General features: G+C 42.9%; 1 protein-coding gene across 1 annotated transcript in view; it reads right to left on the minus strand.

Moving 5' to 3' along the window:
* The window catches only part of CNTNAP2 (contactin associated protein 2), a 1,845,950-nt gene that overhangs the window by 8,071 nt on the left and 1,814,455 nt on the right, over nt 1-23,424 (minus strand). The window contains exon 22 of the mRNA XM_079786825.1: nt 12,959-13,198. Coding sequence (XP_079642951.1) covers nt 12,959-13,198 — 240 coding nt within the window. The remainder of the gene's footprint in view (nt 1-12,958; nt 13,199-23,424) is intronic.

Here is a 23,424-nt window from a genome sequence, read left to right on the forward strand (position 1 = left end):
ACGCTAGATAGTTAGAATTCTAGTTTCAAATGGGGAAGAGATTACGAAGTTTTGGCTCTGACAAGTGAAATAAAAACTTTACATTTCCAGCCTCTATGAGTGTCCAAGATCCAGTGACTCAAAGAGGTTCTTTAGGTGAAAAGAAACAGAATCTGTAAAGGAAACTGTCATCTGCTCGGTGCCTTGGTTGTGTACGTAATGCCAACATCTATACAAAAGGACTGAATGGGCAATCGATTTTATTCGATTCCCTCCTTCCAGTGGTTCTTTAAGGCAATTTCTGAATTGTCTCAATTGCTTTTCAGGAAAAAGATTTACTGATAATCCCAGACTAGGCTGACATTACATTCTTTTGTCCGAGTAAGTATAAATAGGTATTTTAATAGGAAATATATCATTATTGGTAGAAGCTCAGAATTTGTATTCCATAAACACTAAGGTAAGTCATGTGGTATCCTTTTTCATGTTAGAGATGTCTTCTTATTTCTCAGGTAGGCAAACTGTTTCTTCTTTTGTTAGTAATAATTGTTTAGAAATCAATCATCAAAGCTATGGTTGCATAACGCTGTGGGCTCCTGAGGATCACAGATGGTTACAGCTGGCTTTCTATCCCACAACCTGTCTCTACACCTGGGAGGCTAAGACGCAGGACAGCGTGTAGGTCCCGGTCATGTAGCTGGTAGGTGCCCAGGTCACTTCGGCCAAGTCTCTGGATTCACCCGGGACTTCTGTCGTTCTCCACCACAGGGCGTTGTAGACTCATGTTGGCATTAACTGAATGCAGGAATGCAGAAGCCCCAAGGCTGGGGGAATAAGATACATTTGGGAAGTGCCATTCAAACCCCTTTCTGAGGGAGAACACGGTTTCCAGATTGTCCTCAGCAGCAGCGGGACCCCCTTCAGGGCCTGTCCTTCCAACTCACAAAGGGTACTGGTGGTCAGGAATAAAAGGGCTCTGCATTGTGTAGCTGGTGGGTTCTTTAGGCTTTTTCTTCCTCCTTGAAACTCATTCTAATGTGCTGTTTGCAGAAACAAATAGATTGATTCCGGAGTGCTTTGGTTCAGAGTGTTCAAATGTTAGGGAGCATACAAACTGTTGTGTTAAAATGCAGGTTCTGATTGGGCTGGTCTGGGGCGGGGCCTGGGAGTCTGCATTTCTCACAGGTGGTTGCGTACTTGAGAGGCAGAGCTATAATTGAAACCTTGGTGGTTCATAATTCCTTCTGAGCATCTTGCCTCTCCCCACGCCTCCTCCCTGCCCCCGCCCCCCACCCGGGAATCATTTGTGTGCTCTTACTAGTACTGACTTACATGAGAATTCACCCCATGGTTCCATTATCTTTAGCCCTATTTCTCTCTCTCTTTCTTTTTTTTTTAAATCCTCACCTGAGGATATGTTTCCATTGATTTTTAGAGAGAGAGGAAGGGAGAGAAGGAGAAAGAAACATTGATGTGAGAGAGAAACATTGATTGGTTCCTTCCCTACGTGCCCTGACTGGGTATTGAACCAGCAACCTAGGTGTATGTACCCTAACCAGAAATCAAACCTATAACCTTTTGGTGTAAGGGATGACAGATGACACTCCAACCAGGGGTATAGCCTCACTTTCCAAGGAGAGGGTGCTTGAGAAAATAACCATAATAAGAAGTTAAAGCCACCAAACATAGTGAATAAGCCCCAAAGCGCACCTTTAAAGACATTCCCTGAGGTTTTTGCCCAGACAGTGGTCAAGAGTTGGCACTGTTCATGAGATGACCGTCTTTGGGAGACCCTGGAGCTGGTGCCTTCAGGCTTCTGCTGAGAACACCTCCACTGGGCACTGGGCAAGGGTTAGCAAAGGCTTTGGATGTCTAGAATTTCTGGCTTGGGAGCTTGATTAAAGTAACTTTTTGATAACCCAAAATCTAGTCAAAAGATGACTTCATCATTTGTGAGAGTACTGAGGCACATTTAATCATCTGAGGAGACAGGCAAGGAAGAAGGGTCTCCTCTCACGCCCCTTTGCGAATTTCTAGTCAATTCAAGGGCCATAATTTGCCTGTTTTGGAAACAGCAGAATATTACTGCTTTGCTTCTGCATCATCGTATGTCCTTTGAGGTAAGTACGGGGAATAATAAAATGCATTTGGAAAAACACTTAATGTTCTGCTATAACCTCGATATCTCAGTGTGCAGAACACGTCTTCAGTTTTAGACGATGAATGTGCTCCTGCTCTCCGTGGACTCGCTCTGTCAATATTCATCCGGCTTTGGCTTTGGTTTGGAGGACGTCTGTTGTAATTGCTCTTTCATCAAAATGTAAAATTGACCCTTTTTTATTCCTCAGTGCTCAGAAACCAGGACACAGATGAGGAGGGTTTCTGAGAACACAGTGTTGTCTACCCGGATCCGGCCCGCTAACCGGCTCCCGGCTGCATCGTGTGGACGATTAGAAAGGGCAGGGAGCAAAGCTAAAGTGCTTTAAAAATTAATTCTGCACGTATTTTAAGTCTTTTATCAATGCCCAGCAGGGCTCGTGCTTTTGAAATACTCTTTTCAGTTGCATTAGCAGAAATGAAACATGTAATTCCAATCCCAAGACGTGTCTTGTCTTCTAAGAAGGCTGGCCTCAGAAAACTGACGCTACAACCCCCTCGCTGGGTATTTCCGTCATCTTCTGAGGTGTTCTTCCTGGATGAACCTTAGATCTCAAAAGACAGTGTCTTTGCTTGTTGGCAGTTGGAGTGACTAATGGCCACTGAAGAAACCATGGGAAAAGAAAAGGCTTCTAACGCTTCCCGCTGCTTCCCCACCAACGGCCTCCTCCAGGTGCCGGCTCCCATCGGGATCCAGGTGCTGAGATCCATGTCCAGCCTGAGCCACATGACTGTCCCAGCCCTTCCTCTCCTTCATGTCAACAGAGCGTGGAAAAAGTACTTCACTGGCTCTAGCCATCCTGGGCGTGTGTCAAAAAAGAGAAAAACAAAACAAAACAAAACAAAAACTCGGGGAAGGGGGTGTGTGCAGAGCAGCAGGGATTTCACCTACACGTATGCAGAGTACTTATTATTTCAGACTTCTACTTTATATTCATGGGGTGGCAGAAGACAGGAAGACAGTTCACAATAAAGAACTGGAAATCTTTTATGTTTAAATTTGATTATTTTCCTGGAGAAGAAGGAGAAGCGGGGAAAGCACTGAATCTGAAGGGAGTCTTCCTGACACAGAGTCAGCCTGGCAATGCTGGTCTCTGTGTACCTTTCAGCCGGTGCTGTAAACAGGGGGCTCACCGCACAGCAGGCATCTCGGGATGGGGAGCGGCCGCAGGAGTCTCCAGGTGTGACGCAGGCTGAGCTAGTGCACAGCAGCCACTCCGCTCTTTCTTGAGGGCATGAAGGTATTTGCTTTCTCTGAGTCTCATTTCCCTTATCTTTACTTAGCTAGTTATTTATTTTTTAAAATACATTTTTATTGACTTCAGAAAGGAAGGGAGAGAGAGATAGAAACATCAATGATGAGAGAGAATCGTTGATTGGCTACCTCCTGCACTAGGGATTGAACCTGTAACCTGGGCATGTGCCCTGACCAGGAATTGAACCTTGATCTCCTGGTTCATAGGTCTATGGTCAACCACTGAGCCCCGCCGGCTGGGCTCATTTTCCTTATCTTTAAAAGGTGGCTAACAATGTCCACTCCTACATATAGGCCCCATGGATGAAACAAAATATTGCCCTGACAGCATTTCAGCAACTAAAGTCCTTTACAATTTTAAACTGTCATTTACCCTTTTCAGTTTTTTAAAAGTTAAAATTCCCAAGTCAATTCCTGAAAAACACTCTTTGCCATTCCCAAGAGGGAAATGTCAAAGCAATTTGGTCTCCATGTTTAAAATAACTTTCATATGGTTTATTGTATATTTAGATGTTAACATAAAGTTGATTTTACTTCCCTCCCCTGAGCCTTCTGGGGTTGTTCCTAGCTAGAAACTGAACAGCAGAATCAAGAATCCACCTGCTCTTTCCTCGGCACAAAACTGAGGCAAAAACGAATACCGTGATTTGCTGGAGTCAGTGGTTCTGCCATCGCTAGAGAAGGTGCCATAGCAGCAAGGACGCCTGTGTTTCCCCGCATTTCCCCAGCCCCACGTGAGGGAGACCACAGCTGAGAGGATGGCCAGGCACAGACCCCTGGAGAGAGGCCTCTCTAAGGCCCTGCCCGGTGGGGTGGCCGAAGCGGGGTGAGCACAGAGAGAAGATTGGGAGAGAATCCTGCCCTCTTTGGGGCTCAAAATCTATTAAAAGGGACAAGGGAAAGAAAGGTAGAAAGGCAGAGAGAAACTGGGACTGAAAGTGACGCCTACACAGGGAGGAACAAGGACCGTAGACGTTGTCCCATAGTTGATGGTTGTGACCCTTTTGATTTATTCACAGTGGAGTTTCAGAGAGTTAAACAATTCTGGTTGGGAAAGAATAGAACCTGGGAGCCACGGCAGCCCCTGACACACTGGAGTGACTAGAGAGCAGCACAGGAAAGAGAGGATGGTGAGCAGGGTGTGGTGCTGCAGGGAATCCAACCTCACCGCCCATCCCTGCAGCCACTTATGAGAGGTTGGCTGTCTATCATTTCTCACCATGGCCCTCACTGCTTTGCAAAACACAGGCTTGACAAATCTGTTCTGTGATGTGGGAGGCTATGGTAGCTTAAGGCAGCCTCTAAAGCAGTGGTTCTCAACATTTCTAATGCCGCGACCCTTTAATACAGTTCCTCATGTTGTATTTTCGTTGCTACTTCATAACTGTAATTTTGCTACTGTTATGAATCGTGATGTAAATATCTGTGTTTTCCGATGGTCTTAGGCTACCCTGCTAGTGGTTCTCAACCTGTCATGACCCACAGGTTGAGAACCGCTGCTTAGAGACTAAGACCATTGGAAAACACAGATATTTACATTACGATTCATTAATAGTAGCAAAATTACAGTTATGAAGTAGCAACGAAAATAATTTTATGGTTGGGGGTCACCACAACATGAGGAACTGTATTAAAGGGTCGCGGCATTAGAAAGGTTGAGAACCACTGCTCTACAGTCTTTTCAGAACCCTTAGATAAACATGTAGTTAAAAATATTAATGCCAAGACTCTGCATCTGGAATGTGCAATATTGGAGGTGGGGTCAGAAGTGAGAGTTTTGGGCTTAGAGCTGAGATTTGTTAACTTTGGTCCACATTCCTCTGTAAGAGGATGATATGCCCCCATCCCCAATAATGAAAATGAGATAATTAAACATTCAAATTACAAAGTTAAAGAGCGGCAAATATAAATTTTAAAAAGTCAAGTAAAAGCAAATGGTAAAAGCAAACAGAAAAATGATAGCACTAATAAATAAATTCAAAGCTGGTTCCCTGAGGAAAAAAATCTAACCAAGAAGAAAACCTAAATCTATAATATAAAAAATAGGAATAAAATTTTCTAGAGAAAATTTAAAAAAATTTCTGAATGGAGATGACAAAAAGCCATAAAACATATTTATCTCACCATGCAAATAATTTTTAAAATTACATGAAAAAAACACACCCCATAAATGAAAAAAAATAGAGATCAAACTAGAAAAACACTCAAACATAGTAAAATACTAATTTACTTAATATATAAAGAATTCATAAAAGTTAAGTAGTAAATGACCAACAAATAGGAAAGAATATAAATATTTGGTCAAAGAACATAAATAGGCAGTTCATGGAAAAATAAATACAAATGACTTATAAATATATACAGAGATACTTAAGCTCATTAAAACAATAAAATTTCATTTTTTTCTATAAAATGTAGCAAGATTAAAAGATTATGATGTACTGTGTTGTTGAGGGTGTGGGGGAAAAGACACTAATACTCTATTGGATTGGGGGTACTAAATCATTGGAGGCTGATGTAAATCAAATATAATAGCTATCAAAATTAAAAATACATCCCTTTATTCAAAATGTCACATGTTGCAAAGTTAGTCATTATGGAAACAAAAGATGGGAACAATTTAAATGACTAATGGATCAGATATCTGTAACCTTAATATATTTAACTTAAGCTGTGTAGATGTGCTTGGCGCTCTTGCAGAAAAGCAGAATTTGCATCATTTGCAGGAAAAATGCACATTAGAAAAGGAGGAATAATAATTGTTCTTTGCACTTGAATAAATGTTACCTGTGTGGGTCACTGATGAGGAGAAAAGACACACAAGAGAATAAAAAGATTAGGTGTCAGGGATTGAACGCATTAATCATGTAATCTTAGCATAAGGATGCAAAAAGGGAACTGCTCAGAAATAATTAAGATGTCAGTATAAAAGGTGGAAAGATTATTTTAAGTGCTTGCAGGTGGTAAAGAAAACCACCTACCAGCTTGTAATTATGAAGGAAACTGAATAAATATATTCAGTTTTTAAATGTTCATCATATTCATAACTCTTTTGCATATGAAGATATAAAAATATTTTATCTTCAGATGGTGGAAAGGAAATTTGGAATATAGATAAGAAATAAAGTCATTAAAAATCATGACCTTAGAGGTAGGGTAGGGTGCCTTTAGAAGTCAAACTCACATTCCCAGGGGTCAAGTGCTGTGGTGAGTTCAAGCCTCATTTCTCAGTTTGAAGTAGCTGGCAGACTGTGCTCTGGAATCTAACTGGGTGCGGTTGTTACCTTGAGTGATCCCTGATACCAGATTCCATCGAGCTCCCAATTTATTTGGGAGAACACATTCCTAAGAGGGCTGGTTTTTCAATAGCTCTGAAAACTTGAGTGAATCCCCTGGACAAGTCTGGGTTTGGATCCTCCCGGCTTCCTGACAACCTTGACCCTGGATCTGGGCAGGAGGAGAATTGGGCCGTGGTTAACTGTTTTTCCACTCTGCTCAATGCTCCTGGGTTTTCCATGTCCCACCCATTGAGAGTTCTTGGTCAAGAACCTCAGTATCAGATGCAGGTTAGCTTAAGGGTGGGAGTCAGGGAAGTCAAGGTTACAGTGGAGACTGTTCAACTGCCAGCACCCAGCAGAGGCCGACTCTCTGGGGCCTTCTGGGCTGCACACCGTACACTTGTAAGTTAACAGAGGTATGGACACCGTCACATACCTGTGCTGAGAATATTATGCACTAGAAGTCCGTTATAAATCTTTGTAATTAGTTATAATCTTTATAAACAGAAGATTCCTTAGGGAATGAACCTTATATCTTACAGTGCTCTGTCTATGGTATGACATTTTATAAAAGGTCCTAGGATGTGTGTGGCCTTTGGTCTGATGTATTCTGTATCAAGTATCACGAATGTGATAAAACACCTCAAGGCGTACTAGGAATGCCCTGGGGCTATACAGTTTGGAGTTGGTCCTTAGTGCAGAAATTTACAGCATCCGACTCGTAGATGTACTTTTTCTGGTGTTTGTTTTGTTTTTATTTTTTTTTGCAGAATATGCCCTCCTGTCCATGGTTGTACTTCTGCTGGGAAATCCTCACTGTTTCAAGGAAAGAAGATTCCTGGACTTGACCAAGAGAAAGAACAGAGCCCGAGATTGAGAGGCAGGTCCCAGCAATTTCCCGCTGCTCTGCGACCTTTAATGCACCAGAACTCAGGGTTGGGTGTGTTTTTTCTACCTTGTAACTATTGTTCTAAAAATATCCCTCAGGACCCTAATGATGTGCTTTAGAAACAGGCGGTAGCTTTTATCAATGGGGGAAAACCAGGCAGAAAAAAACAGTGACCGGATGTTCCTAACAGAGCAGAATTGATGTAAATCAAATTAATGCAATTTTGTTTACTGTTTCCCCCTATAAAAATGCACTCTTACTCCCCGTGCTTGGCCCTGTGTTTGGGATGATCCTGTCCCACCGCCCAGGGCCTTCCACACTCCAATCACGTGTGAACCCCCTTCACATTTTTTTTGCCGTTATCCATGCAAAATCTAATGATTATTTATTTACTTATTTTCACTAAATTGATCCAATTTCTAATTTAAATAAATACACTGATACAACTTTCTAACCCTACTGAGTGATTCTATTACCTGTCAGGGCTCTAAACAGAAGCCTGCTCTCTCTTTAATGAAGGGTAACAGCAAGGGGGAGGGGTGTTAAGGGTATGTCAGAACCAATCGGAGACTTTCTCTTTGACAAAATTTGAGGGGCTGAAAGAGAAATAAACAGGAAGTGACTTTACACTGTTATGCAGTGCCATGTCTATTTTCTTTCCACAGTGACCTGGTGACCCTATCAAAGGCTCCAGGCCACACTGCAGGGGTCAGACTTCCTCCCTGGGAGTGGTGTGGTGCACAGCCTGCCAACCACACGTATCTCTTGCTTTGGAAAACACTGACAGAGCCCACAAAGCGTCAGAGAGGTAATGAATAACTCAGCCAGCAGTGCTATAGAAGAGAAAAAGGATCTTATTACACGAAGCCAGCATAACTTAGAATATATTTTCTGTTTTTACCATCTGATATATCTAAGTAAGAGAAACGTTAGGGAGCACAAAGAACACGAGACCTAGGGATGGATGTCTTGAATGCTAATCTCCAGGTCTCTGCAAAGCACATACCCTGGTGAGGGTGTGAAGTGAATAGCTTTGGTTTATCACTGACATCCCTTCAGTACTGAGGCCATCTTCACAGCCAGGCGTGTGCATTATTTTTGAAGACGTACATACTTCATTTAAAAAAGTTTTTATTGATTTGGGAGAGAGAGTGAGAAACATGGATGTGAGAGAGAAACATTGATCCATTGCCTCCTATACACAGCCCGACCGGGGACCAAACTCACAACCTGGGCATGTGCTCTGACCAGAAATCGAACTGGCGCTCAACCAACTGAGCAACACCGGCAGTGTCATATCTTCATGTTAAGTAGCATCCCCCCTCCCGCCGCTCCGCCCCAATATCCTTTCAAATTACATTTGCTGTTGATTCTATAAATTGAATAATATTTGGACATCTTCCTCAAACTGAGGTTCCTTCCTGGGGTCAGCAACTTCTATAATGACACTCTTTCATGAGAGCCAGAGTTTAGCCCCAAACTGTGGAATTCTTGTTGGTTTGTCTGAAGTCTGCTTTTCCAGTTTCAAGAAGCCGATCGGCTGCCCTCAAGTTTAGAAGAAAACTTCTGTGTCTCCATGAGCTTCCTTACAAGATGGTCAGAGGAGCCCAACCTTTTGCAAGCTTATTGCCACAGCTTTTCAATTTGAGATTTCCCCATCTAAAGGCTTAATTGCCTTTCATAAACTGTTTTTTGTTTTGTTGTTGTTGCATTATTTGTATATTAATTTCCTTTTCTTTTGGTAACCTTATTTAAAAGGGCTCACCAAGGGGGCTTTTAGTAAGCTTCTCTCTTATTTGGAGAGTGATCCTCAATCTTGGCTACACACTGGAACCCGCCCCCCCCCCCCCAACCCTCCAGGGAGGTCTCACATAGATGGACACCTGCATCTCACTCCCAGGGCGTCAGATTTCATTGGTCAGGGGTGTAGCCTGGATACTGGGGTTCTGGAAAGCTCCCCAGGAAATTCGAAAGTGCATCTGAGATTGAGGACCACTGAACTAGGTGAGTGCTTTCAAACTTGATTGTGCACATGATACGTCACCTGGGAATCCTGATAAAATGTAGATGCTGACACAGTGGGTCTTGGGTGAGGGCCTGAGATTCTGCATTTCTAATGAGCTTCCAAATGTTCCTCATCTTCTGGTTGAGGACCACCCTTTCCAAGGCACCAGACACAATGAGGCACTCAAATGTCCTATTCAAACCAGGACTGATCAGCCCTCACCCTTGTCCTCTCTCTGTCCTATACCTACACAGACTTAAGAAAGACATGATTTACAGCCAGCACCAGCATTTTGTTTATACATTTCTGCTTTGTTTCTGACTATCTGACAGCAAGGATTCTTATTCTACTCTCACAGAAAGATTATTTGAAGAAAGCAAAACCCTCCAATCAGAATCCTGAATGCTGAACTTAGGCTCACAGAGACTAGGTGCACTTGCTGATGTGGGGATACACTTAGAAGCTAAAGATTAGTTTAAACTGAGGACTTTTGCAATTCAACAGCTGCAGAAAGAGATTTTTTTTTGGATTTTCTGTTATCTGATTAAACGTAGAAACTTCAGGGAAATGAGGCTGCCATAATTCCCCCTTCTGAGTGGCTTTTACTCCCCTTTGGAAGGAGACCAAGAGTAAAACTACCATAAATCCCCTCTCCAGGGGAGTTTTATGGCTTAAAGAAGACAGAAAGACCACTCCCACCTGCACAAACAAGCATGATCACAAACTTGCTTCTCTCCTGTTCTTGTAGGAACCCATTTGTTCTCTCCATAGACACCTCTTCTCTCTCCCTGTTCCCTACTGAGTAAGGTATACAAGCCTTTAACCATTTATTAAGCTAACCCTTTTATAAGCTTTCACATCTATAAATGTTTTTCTTCTGTTAATCTGTCTTTTATCGGTTTAATCTGCCGGCCCCTAATTACTGGACATAAGAAGGCAGAGGAAAAGTTTTTCCTCCCTGATACTAAGCCACTGGAGGCCGATAATCAGTGACTGTCCTTTCTGTCTCTGTCTTTCTCTGTCCCTATATCCAGCCCCTGCCTCCCATTCTCTCTCATGTTCCCATTCACCTAAAGGAAAAGAATAAAATCATATTATCTAAACAAGACTTCAGAAGCTTCTTTTCTGTCCATCTAATTAAGTTCGTATTTCTTCATACACGTTTTCATAATTATGGAAATTAATTGGGAATTCCAATTATGAGATAAATTATGGCGATGAGATCGATACGGCAACTGATTAACACCAGGTAAGACCTCTGCCCAAGTACAAGTGGACATTTTTCTGCAAATTGACCATATGGTCTATTGTACAGGTCAACCATAATACCTGGGGTGCAGAAATTTGATTAGTACACTGAATAATAACGGAAGTGTTCCCTATATACTTTTTCATTATATCAACCAAAAGAATAAAATTGTCATGCAGAAATCATGATTTTGAAACAACCCAAATGAATCCAAACTGTTTGGTTTCCACAACTGTATCTCACAGTCCACAAAGCAAATAATTTGCTAATTAAGACCTTGTATTGGCCCAAAGTAGCATCTAGATCAGTGATGGGCAACCTTTTGAGCTTGGTGTGTCAAACTTCGCCAAAACACTGAGCATAACTCGGGTAGTGTGTCACTTTGAGGAAAAACCATTATTTTGCGATATTTATAGTTTAAATAACATAAATGTATAATTGTTATATATAATTGTATTTAATAAACCTCAGCGGCCGCGTGTCATCAGAAATGGCTACGCGTGTCAGTGCTGACACGCGTGTCATAGGTTCGCCATCACTGATCTAGATGTTTTTGAAACTAATTTATTGGCACCTGGCTTAGACCACACATGCTCAGGGCCTCATGCAGGGAGCACCTGGAACGGCGTAAGCACCTGTGTGTCTCACAGTTCCTGTGCTATCCCCATCCACACTGGCATTTGGAGGAACTTACCTGGGAAGTCTGTTCCTCAGTAGCCCTGACATCTGTCTTTTCTCGTCTCGTATTTTCACTCGTGTTTTTCTTTTCTCAGCATTAGGAATGCTTCCTGCCATTCCAGCCCACAAGGAAACCAGTCCACTGTGTGATCCCTTCACGAAAGGGAATTCTTCAGACGCACCCCTGGCACACAGCACCCCTCATTGTGTCATGGGAATCCATGTATGAGGAACGATTGTTTAGTCTGTAAACTGGCTATTCTGACAATGGGGCAATTTGGGCTTCTTTGGAAGCTTCACAAAGCTTTGCAGCACAAATCCTGGCAAGGACCACAATGGGAGCTGTGCCTAAAGCTGAGACACATGGTGCCTGGAATACGCAAAAGCAATCAAACGTGTCACGCTTACACTCGGAATTGTTATGAATTAGACATTAGGGTGGGGGGGACTTGGAAGTCTTTAGTGGACACTCAAGCCTCATAGCGCACTGTGTCTAACATAATAATGACCACATTGGTAATAGTATTGCAGCTAAACTTTAGTGAAGCTTGCTACATGTCTATAACTGCACTAAGTGCTTTAAATACATAATCTCAAATATAATTCTATGGGTTAGTCTTAGTATTTCCACGTGAGATATGGGGAAACTGAGGAATAAGTTTGGAATACCTGCCCCTGTGCTGGTGAGGGCACTTATGCCACCTTGTCCCGCTCCTCGTCCTACTCCTGTCTTTAGCATCAGCAACATCACACGTTGCTTTGGAGACCCACTGAATGTTAGGTTTGGAGATCACTTAGAGGCCTCCAAATCTCCACGCCTCTGGGTGACAAAGCAGAGGCTTGCAGAAGTGAGCTGAGTTGCCCAAGGTTAGTTTGGGTAGAGCGAGAAGGCTCCCCACCAGTTCCTATTATGAGAATCTTGAATTTGCATCCAGTTAGTTTTGCAGGCAACAGCTACATCCTTTCATTTTAGCCCTGTGCTTTCGAACTACATATCTTATCAACTACAGAAGTGGGATTCAATCCACTGAGCTTTGGAAGCCTAAACCCATCACTTAAAAAGCTGGAAGGCTATTCACATAAACTCAGTGTTGGTGATGCAATCTCTGTATTGCTTTAAAGTTTTCCTCCTGAGCTTAGAACTTGGACTAAGGGGCTGCAAATCAAAGAGTCACAAAGGCAAACGTGAGCGAGTGGTTCGATCAGATCACTCAGCAATCCCGTTGCAGCCAGCAGTGCAGGCATTGGCTTGTTCACTTTTCGCACAGAGCTAGAATGGCGGTGGGAGCTTGTGACATTTGATATGTGCTCAGCTCTGTGCTAAGAACTCGTGTACCCACACATTCCTTTGCTCTTAATCCTCCAACTACATTACCAGTGAGGTGCTGTTATTAGCCCCATTTTACAGGTGAAGAAACTGAGGTTTAAAGAAATAAAGCAATCTGTCTAATGCTGCTTTAGACTTTACCTGAATCCAGGTGGTCTAAGTGCCAGGGGTCGGTGGCGGACGACATGGGTGAGAGGGTGAGCGGGGAGGCCCCGCAGTTGGACTCCACAAGCTCGCCCTGGATGTGGACGTGCGCCGAGGCGTTGGTTTGCCTCAAGGCCGCCTTGAGAGGGGCGATCTGGTTGAACTGAACTCTGGAGAGGCACCCAGTGAATCCTGGGGTGTTGTACTTGTGAATCTCCTGGTCAATCTTCCCTGTTTCTAAAAGAAAAAGAAAGAGAACGTAAAAATCTTATCCTACTCACTGTCTTCCAGCTGCAGAACACACTTGTCTTTGAATGCTTTGGTCCAAATCTTACTCTTAGATTTCAGGTCCAAATGTTATATTCTTTTAGATGAAATACTAATGGCTTGATAAGGCAGGGCTGGAGACCTGACTTTAAAAGAATCTTCGGTGTTACTAGAGAACCTGGTAGGGCGAGGAGAATAAGACTGTATTTGTTCAAATAAAATACATTCGTAGTTACCTTCCAGATACTTGAGATATTGCTGAAACTAACAACACTCATTTGGTTCTGATTGATTTTTCTTCCTGATGCTTCAATGACTCTCTTATGGGTATTGAACAAGCCCCATGCCCAGCTCTCCTGTACCTCTTCTATACATCATTCTTATTTTCTTATTTAGAAATTAGGCATTCCCTTTCTTCAGAATCCAATCCCCTTAAAATTCTGTGGTTTAGCCTTGGCTTGGTAGCCCAGTTGGTTAGAGTGTTGTCCCCATGTGCTATGGTTGCAGGTTCGATCCCTGGTTGGGGCACGTACAGGAATCAACTGGTGAGTGCATGAATGGGTGGAGCCACAAATCAATCTCTCTCTCCCTCTCTCTCTCTCTTTCTCCCCCCCCCAAAAAAAAAATCAATCAATAAAAATATTTTTAAAATTCTGAGGTTTATGGAATCCCACCTGGAATCTGATGGACGTTTGGAAGTAATGACACTCCCAATTCAATCTCAAACATACATATGTATTTAAGAATCACCACCTCCTCCTGACCTGTAAGCTCAACATCTGCCTAAACTAACATTCCAATCAGGGGTGAGTCTGAGTAGAGGCATTTGCAATGTACTGTTTCAACTAGTATAATCACACATTGTCACTTCAGTAGAAGCAAGTATCTTTTTGACCTTCTGCTCCAAGTTTTACAATCTATCCAGCAGAATGAATGTTGAAGGAATCTAGACCTTTCTGACCAGCAGTTCTCACAGTATGGATCCTGAGCCAGCAGCATATTAGTATCACTGGGGACTTGTTATAAATGCAAAATCTTGTAACCAGAGACTCGAAGGGTGGGGTTGAGCAATCTGTGCTTTTACAAGCCCCCCACGTGATTCTGATGCTGCTTGAGAACCAGACACAGGCAATCGCCTTGTGGTGTGGCAAACTCAGGTGATGGGCAAATGGCACTTCAGCAATTTGTATTCTGGATGAGAGATTATGTTACCATGATGATCACCTTTTAAATCCAAGGACAAGAATGTGAGATATTTATGAACTGTGAAAACAAAGTCGGGAAAACAGAGGGCTGCGTTTCTCACTGGGAAACAAACACAGGTGAAGTGGTCTTGTATAAAAATTGACTCCCCATTAATTAAAGAATAAATCAGTAGAGAAGGGAGCAGGTCTTGGGGGCAGAAGAAGTGAACTTATTCAGAGTCATTGCATTAATGAATCAGTTCAGTGATTGACCTGTACTAGTTGCATGTGAATTTTGATTAACAGGAGAAATGTGAGAACAGGGATGATGAAGTAATGGTAATTCTGTGAATTCAAACAGGGTCTTAGACAAGTACATACAGACACTTGAATGAGTCATTCTCTATATTGTTGTCCTGCAGTAAATTTCAGTTTGTGACTTTGAGCTAACATACATGCCACTTAGGATGGGGAAGTAGACCGTGCCTGAGACCATGTACAAAACCCCACAGTCAACACGTATCCTGAGGGTTCCTTTGATGACCAGGAAGAGGCTCTGGTCCCATTGATTACTGTGCTGGTTTGTTCCCCTCTTTCTTCCTTGCTTTCTCCTCCATGATTGCAAACTACTCACGGGTTTCATACTTTATCTCCTTGTCTAATAGCAGAATTCTTTGTTCTAGGGTCACCAATTTGCCTTCCACACAAACGGTTCAGATATTTGGTTTCCATTCCTCCCTCCAGTGATCTGCCTTCCCTTGAAACATCCTCAGACCAAGGAGACTCAAGGTGACTTTGTTCCTAGGGTGGGAATGAAGACCTCACTTTCTCAAATGAGACCTTGCTTTCTTAAATCCCTATCTGTTTTCACCTGTGGTTGAGGCACCAGGACAAATGGCCACTAGGTGGTAGGAAACTGAGAACAATCCCGGCTCCATCAGCTGCTTCTAACCCATAAATAGAGAGCTTTTTTTCAGCCTGTCCAGCCCTGCAGTAGAGCTCCAGACAAAAGAATCCTGGCTGGTAGCTCCTGCCGTCTTGTGGGACTTCAGTTCAGTTTAATTCAACTCAATTCAATTCATCTGATCACAGGTATTGACTTCGAGTAGTAGTAGCAGGAAGATAGAGACACATATAAAGATTTACCCTAAGCTGCTCACAACCTAGCTGGGAAAACAAGCATACAAACAACTGACTATCACAACTGAACACACGCTGTATAAGCACAAGAGTTAACATTTATTGAACCCTTAAAATGTTGCTGGGTGCTTTATGTGAATTAGACATTTAATTCCCAGAAGAAGCCTGTGGGGAAGGGAATGCCATCATCCCCATGGAGTGTCTCAGGAAACTGAGGTTCACGGTTAAGAACCCTTGGCTGCTGAGGCCAGGCCGACTGACCCCGAGTCTCTCAATCACTGTGATTCTCTGAGCTGAGAAAGCGACCACATGTTTGGTAAAATGATCAGAGCCTATGGGAAACCAGGGAAGCAGGTCTGTGTGGGGTCCTGAAGAGCACTGCAGGAGAGGTCACACTAGAACAAGGGTTGATGTGGATTTTTACCCTCTTAACAAATTTTTAAACGTACTATTGTGTACAGCATTGTTAACTCTAGGCACTCTGCTCAGAACAGATCTCTAGGACTTACAACTCTTGCATATTTGAAAGTATTGACTCTTTAACCAACAACTCCAAATTCCCCCCCCTCCCCCCCAGCCCCTGGTAACCGCCATTCTGCTCTGTTTCTATGAATTTGACTATTTTAGATTCCTAATATTCATGAAATCATGTAGTATTTGTTCTCCTGCGTCTGGCTTATTTCACTTAACATAATGTCCTCCATGTTCATCCATGTTGTAGCAAATGGCAGGATTTCCTTCTTTTTTTTTTTTAAGGCTGCATAAGAGTCCACAGCATACATGTGTGATGTGTGTGTGTGTGTGTGTGTGTGTGTGTGTGTGTGTACTACATATATTTTGTCCATTCAGCTGCGGCTGAAAGTTTAGGTTGTTTCCATGTTTTTGGTATTGTGAATAATGCTGCAATGAACCAGGGCGTGTAGATGTTCCTTTGAGATCCTGATTTCAATTCTTTTGGGTATATACTCAGAAGTGGGATTGCTGGGTCATAGGCAATTCTATTTTTAATCTTGGAAAGAACCTCCATCCTATTTTCCACAGTGGCTATACCATTCCACATTCCCACCAAATTCCCCACATCCTCACTGCTTGTTACCTGTCGGAGAACCAGGTTTTGAGGCTGAAAGGAAAGAACTGCAGATTGAGTTTGTCATGAGGTCTGGGGCCTATGGGAGTCTGATGGGGTCAGAGCTTAGACCAGACTGGGAAGGGCCTTGAATGTCACATTAAGATGTTTGCATTTCAGTAAGAAACTCAAAGATGTTTCAGCTACAGAGGGCTGTGACGGGAACTTATTAGAAAGGGAATTGTAGTGGCAGCGTAGCATCTGCTCTGAGCAAGCCATCTCATCAGCCCGAGAACTCCCAGGGCTAAGAAGGGACTCCACTGGGCAGAGGCAGGGTTATGCACAGATGTGGACAGTGCCCCTTTTTGTTTGTCCCCAGCATCTCCTTGCTGTTACTTAATCTACAGTGAGTCAGTTTTGGTTCTGTTTCCTCTGCCAGCGATGTGGGTGGAGACCTGACTCGGGCTTCATCTCGTACGGTCCCTGCACAGTCCTCTAAAAGTTACGTAGGTCAGGCTTCCCAATCACACCACAGAAAATGAACAGTTTCAAAGCAGTACGTATCTGAGGGTTCCCTATTTAAGGTGGGGTGCCCACTTCTTAAAGAGCTGTCCTCTCCTGAGTGTCTCCCCCTGAGGTGACCCCGAGGGAGGGATAACAGACAAGGTGGAGAGAGGGGAGCCCAGGAAGGGGGTTCTGATGGTGCATCTGTGACCAGAGGAGCGGTGGGAAGGAGCAGGGTGCCCAGCCCGGTTGGGGCTGTGAGCACTGGTGGGAATGTCAGCTAAGTGAGCACAGGCTGGGGGCTAAGCTGCTAGCATACTTTTCCATTCTCTTAGGGGCACTTAGCTCTGCTCACTCTCTTCTTTAGCTTTCGCCATTCTGTGTTTTCTTTTTATTGTGGAAAAAAAAAATCCCCATTTTTTTCAACTGTTGTTTCTTTCCTGAGAGGTGACTGGGTCACAGATAGCAGGGTTCTGATGCCCAGAAGAGCAGAAACAGCATTTCCAAACCTGAAAGTATCCCAAAGCTTGTTGATGTGCCTCTAAAGACCCTGGGCTGAGACCCATCCCCTGGGGTGGGGGCAGCATTGTAATCAACACTCTTGGTTCTTCTGTCCTAATGGTTCCAACTCTTGGCCATGTGATAATAAGAATATCAAGAGTTTCTTATAAACCACAGTTGGTACACATGTGAGGTACTGGGTTAGCACTTTTGTGCATTATTTCATTAAGTCTCCTAACAACTCTCTGAGCTAGACAGGATCATCTCCACTGCATGAAAGGGGAAACTGAGGCTCAGAGACATTAAGGCTTTGCCAAAGAATAAATGTTTAGCCCTGGCTGGTTTGGTTCAGTGGATAGAACGTCAGACTGCGGACTGAAGGGTCCCGGGTTCGATTCTGGTCAAGGGCACATACCCAGGTTGCCGGCTCGATCCCCAGTAGGGGGCGTGCAGGAGGCAACATTGATGTTTCTATCTCTATCTCCTCCCCTCCTCTCTGAAATCAATAAAAACATATTAAAAAAAGAATAAATGTTTATATTTCATATAAAAAAGCAGAAAATGTTTTGTATTATTCTCAAGTTCTGTCTGAAAAAATGGACTAGATTATATTGTTTTCATATTTACTTGAATTTTTGGCATTCATAGTCAGGGACTCTTCATAGAAATGGCATAGTGAGCCTTTTTTGTTGTTGCTGATCCTCACCCAGGATGGTTTTTCATTGATTTTTACAAAGAGAGGAAGGGAAGGAGGGAGGGGGGAGAGGAAGGGGGGAGGAGAGAAAAAGAGGGAGAGAGAAACCTCGATGTGAGAGAGACACTTGGATTGGTTGTTTACCACACGTGCCCCCGACTGGGGCTGAGGATCAACTTGCAACCCAGGTACGTGTCCTTGACCAGGAATCAAACATGAGACCCTTTGGTGTCCCGACTGATGCTCTAACCATTTAGCAACACCATCCAGGTCTAGTGAGGCTTAAAAAAAATTAATGGCTGTTAGAGTCGGCTCTAAGACCATGTTTCATTGGTGACTGAGCTGACAATATGGTGTTCAGAAATGCCATGAACTGAGGTCAGAGTTCGCCAGCATCATTAAAGCACCAGCAAGTTCTGCAAGTACTTGTCTGGAATAAGATCCAAACTTCTTAAGAACATCTAACAAATGATCCTGAGGCTATCAATTCAGTGCATTTGAGCTTATTACATGTTAATTATGCTAATTGATTGGGCTGGTCTCATTCTGAAATCAAATATTAAAATATGATTTCTTGTAAGCAATTACTTTCTGCATGGAGATGTCTGGGCCCAGGCGTCACTTGGACAAAACCTGCTCTCAAGAATGCATATTTTAGAGCTGTAGTACAATCACTACTGAAATGGAATTCTCAAGCTGTAATTAGTGCTTTAATGTCTGAGAATCATAGCGATGTGGGTTATAGAAAATAGCCCACTTCACATACTGACATGATTCCTGGTGAAACCTTAAAACGAAATGCTCCTGACAATACTCTTAAGGAGAACGCAGCAATTACATTTGCAATGCATTAGCATGCTCTCCACTCGTTCTTATTCAGCTGTTGGATAGCAAGTGACAGGCAGGAGTGCAGGGGAAATGCAGAGAGAAAAGGGCACCTGAACTAACGAGAAACTCGGGGAGAATAAAGCCATCTCCCTGCTCCGCCAAGGACAGAACTGGGCTCCAGGCCTGGGACATAGATGAGCACATCCTCAGCAAACATTTAGATGCTGACTCCTCCGAAGACATTTCTCCTTTTCCTTTGAGATTATTTAAATTCATCTATATGTTCTTCTTGTGTAACCCATGTGCTACCAAGCACATGGTATCTATTAATCAGCTGAATTTTATATTATGTGTTTTCCATTTTTTAGTTTTCTATCACTATTCTTTTGTTGGGGGGGGGGGTGTGAAATTTCATTGTATTCATTTTATGCTTTTCTCTCTTACAGAGGAAGGTGGGACTAAATTATGCTGGTGTCATTTTAATAGCTCTTGACCTTTGACATTCACTAACTCAGTTACAAAGAGAGGATTTGCTGGGAGAAGCAGGATCTTCTTCTCCTCCCACATTGTCTCTGGAAATCTTTTCTAAGAATTGATAAAATTGAATTTTTTTTTTTCAGAAACAGCAATGAAAAGAAATGTCTTCTGGGGTGTTGGGGAGTGGGAGGAAGGATTGAGCAAAAAGGGGAAAAAAAGAGAGAGAGAGAGGACTCATGGACATGGATAACAGTGTGGTGATGTTTTATGGGGATGGTGGTGGTGGGGAGAGGATGTATGGAAGTAGAAGAGGGCATAGAGAAAATAAATGGTGATGGAAAAAATAAAATAAGAAAAGATGTTATTTGAAATAAAAAATGTCTTCATGTGAAGATGCTAGTCTACTACACTATTTTGCAACAACATAAAGTATTACATTTTTCTTTGCATAAATTTATTCCAGTCTCTGAACTATTGGGGGATACATACATAGGTTGAAATTGTCATTCTCGTTCCTAAAATCTAGTCTGAAAACTGCAGACTTATCATGGTTGCTGGTTAATAAATTCAGTTGTGCTTACAATACAAAGGGGAAGATACAGCCCCTCGGATGCTTCCAAAACGCATTTGGCATCACACAGAAGCACACATCTGAAGACACATTCTCCATTTTTTCCTGAATGCTCCCAGTGGTCAGTCATAAGACAAAATGCCTGGTGCCCATTTCTGTAGCCTGGGACACGGTATGAATTTTCAGGGCTAAGAATATAGACTCTGAAAGTAACAAGACCTTTCAGAAAAATGGACTTAGCTGTCAGTCTCCCCACAGAGCTGGGCGCTGGAATTACTTCGTTAGAAATGTAGGTCTGGGTTTACTTCTCAGAGTTTTTTTAAATATAAGCTACGTGTCCCAGCTGGAGAACTGGGCACTAATGTGTAGTTGAGTTTCCCATGAACTCAATATGAACGAACCTCTTCCTACAGTGTTTTATTCAACTTTTGCATTTGAACTTGAAGCAACAGAAGTAGAAAATGACATAAATCCTATGTATTAAATGACTAAACTGAAATATAGTACAGAAGAATAATTTCTTTCTCTGTATGCCCTGCTTCTTCTGATAAAACTTTTTAAATTTATTGGGGTGACTTATTTTTAGACTTTGAAAAGTCCTATTAAATTGTAGTAAATACCATAAGAAAAGTGAGTTTATGCTTTTAAATTTTTTCCTTAATTCCTCTCCAAACCATTGAAGAAAATTCCAGCCCAGTCCAGCCCCTGGTTATTTCAGCCTGCTTCCTGGGGAGCAGAGGAATGGGGCATCAGGGAAAGGTGCAGAGAGGGTGCTGACCTCATACACGGCAAGGGCAGCATAATGCAGGGCAGGCTAGGAAAAGTGTGTTAACAAATGTTGGCATTTCCAGATAATGTCAATTTGAATGATTCAGCAAAGTAAAAAGTTGTTTCCCTCCTTTGTTCTTGCTTGTATTGTAATTCTTGGCCTAGGAGGCTTCTAAAGCTGTTTTACCCAAGAGAAAAACATCATTTGAGGACTAAGTTTGCATGAGAGCATCAGGACACGGACACATCAGGACATGAATGCATCAGGACATGAGTGGCTGAAGTTGGGGTTGAGCTAAATGGTTTTCCCAGGGAAATAAGACCCATCAGCCTCACAGGGAGAGGTGAATGCTGCAAGAGAGTGTGCTGGGGGTCCCCTCAATTTGCTCTCTGTGTTACATCATTAACATAAGAAAGAATTCACAGCTTGGGGCCCTGACATATGGAATGGTGTTCAGAAAGCAAAATGTAAATGCTTTGAGGCTAATCTGGAAACTGGAGCGGATCATCGCATGAATTGGAACATTACAATTATACCTGCCAGATGCTACAAAGGAATGGAGCCCGGATGTGGACAGGTAGGCCTGTGGGTATAGAAGTGTGTTTTATCCCACAACCACTTTTTCTCCGTTCTACCTCTAAAGCCAACTCATTCTTTTCAGATGGGAGGAACAGTCTACTAGGTTGGGGGAAGGGACAGAGGCTATCTACATTTCAGCAAAGCATTTTATTAAGTCTCTTATGACATTTTCGAGGTTAAGACAGATCTGTATGGGCTCACGATAGTAAGAGTAGTATATTAAGGGTAGACTTATAACAAGATGAACTGGGTGGAATTTGATTGAAGAGTGAAAATTGGCATCAGGGGAGAATTTTAGTGGTATAGTTCCAGGCTGACATTTATTTACTAATTTGGATAAGGACAACAGTGGCACATTGACCAGCGTGTCATATGGCATTTTGTAGAAAGGGGTGGTTATGCGTGAGATGACAGGGTAATGAACCAAAGGGACTTTGAGAGGTTGAAATGATAGCCTAGATCTAACTAGAAAAGTTAAGCAGAAACAAATACCTAATTTCGATAATTGAAAATACCACCCACTTCCTCCCATCCCCCAAATCACTTTTAAGATCAAGTTGGATAGAACACACCTCATAACAGTATGCACCCTCCTCCCTGTCTTCCCCAAATACTCCAGCCCAGATAGGACTAGGGTATTTTAATTGAGTTAAGAGTTCAGAGTGAGACGTGGTTGAGTCAAGGGAAGGATGGAGTCTAGATTCTAACCTCGGAGGTGGTTTCTGAGACTGTCCCTAGAGGTCAGAATGAGCCCAGACAGGTGTTCAGCTCAGGACAGAGCCTTTGGGACAAGGCAGCAATGATAAACCAGAGTGCTACAGCAGACGGCCACCATGCCTGAAACTATGTCACCTGACAGAGTCGAAGGAACTGTGAATGTTTACTACCCCCACTTTCAGAAAATCCACATTAACAAAGATCTATCCCCTGTGAATTGTTAAGTACTCCTCCCGATGGCACCGGGATGAACCTATCCAAAGCACAGAAGAAAAGCAAGAGTATAGCTGACTCCACCACTGCACCTGCATCTGTCTCTAAGTCACCTAAACCCAGCGGCTTGGATCAGGTTTAGAGGTCTGTGGATTTTCACTTTCCTTTTCAAAAAGGACGAGGGACTCTTTGGGCAATATTGTGCGGGGACCTTCATTTTCAGCTCCGACTGTGCTGGCTGCATGCTTATTTTCCCAGCTGGGCACACTCTCTAGTCCTGTTATTATCTCTACCCTTCTAGCAGCCTGTACATGTCTTCCGCACGTCAATCTCCACTTCAGAAGGTGCAAATTACAGTGGCTGCAGCCCTTGGAGAAAATGCAGTTTCGAGAATGAGCTGGTAGTCATTTTCTCTTGGTGTCCTGCTGCGTGCTTTGTTTCAGAGAGTACGCGTGCTTAAATTATTTTATGGGGCAACTGCATTAATCTCTCTTGTAAAATATGTTACTGTGAATCCTAGGCATTGTGGGGAAATGAATCTGCCTGGAAAAGATGATTTTCTGGATAACTGAGGATTTAACTCTCTTGGCATGAGCACATTTCGGCGTTTCTCACTGAATATCCATCTAGAAGGCTTTCTTCAGGAGACCCAACAGGAGGCCACGTTCTGACTTTCACAGAAAGGCCCCACTTTTGCCTTCGCGGGCCCTTTCCTCCATAACAAACAAGCATGACGTTTTTGGACTGTGTTGGTGTAAAGATGAAGATGTTAATATATTAATACATTTCTTCTACTGAAAAATCCATTCTTTTCCTTCTGGTTTTAAAAGACATTGACACATGTTCATGGGTCTCTAAATGATTGGGGCCCTAAGGTGTGTGGCTACTGAGCCTCATGGATATGTCAGCCCCTAAAGAAGAAATGGGGTGACTTTTCTTGATGGCTTGGGGCT

The sequence above is a fragment of the Cnephaeus nilssonii genome, assembly GCF_951640355.1.
Source record: "Cnephaeus nilssonii genome assembly, chromosome: 12".
Taxonomy (NCBI): Eukaryota; Metazoa; Chordata; class Mammalia; order Chiroptera; family Vespertilionidae; genus Cnephaeus; species Cnephaeus nilssonii.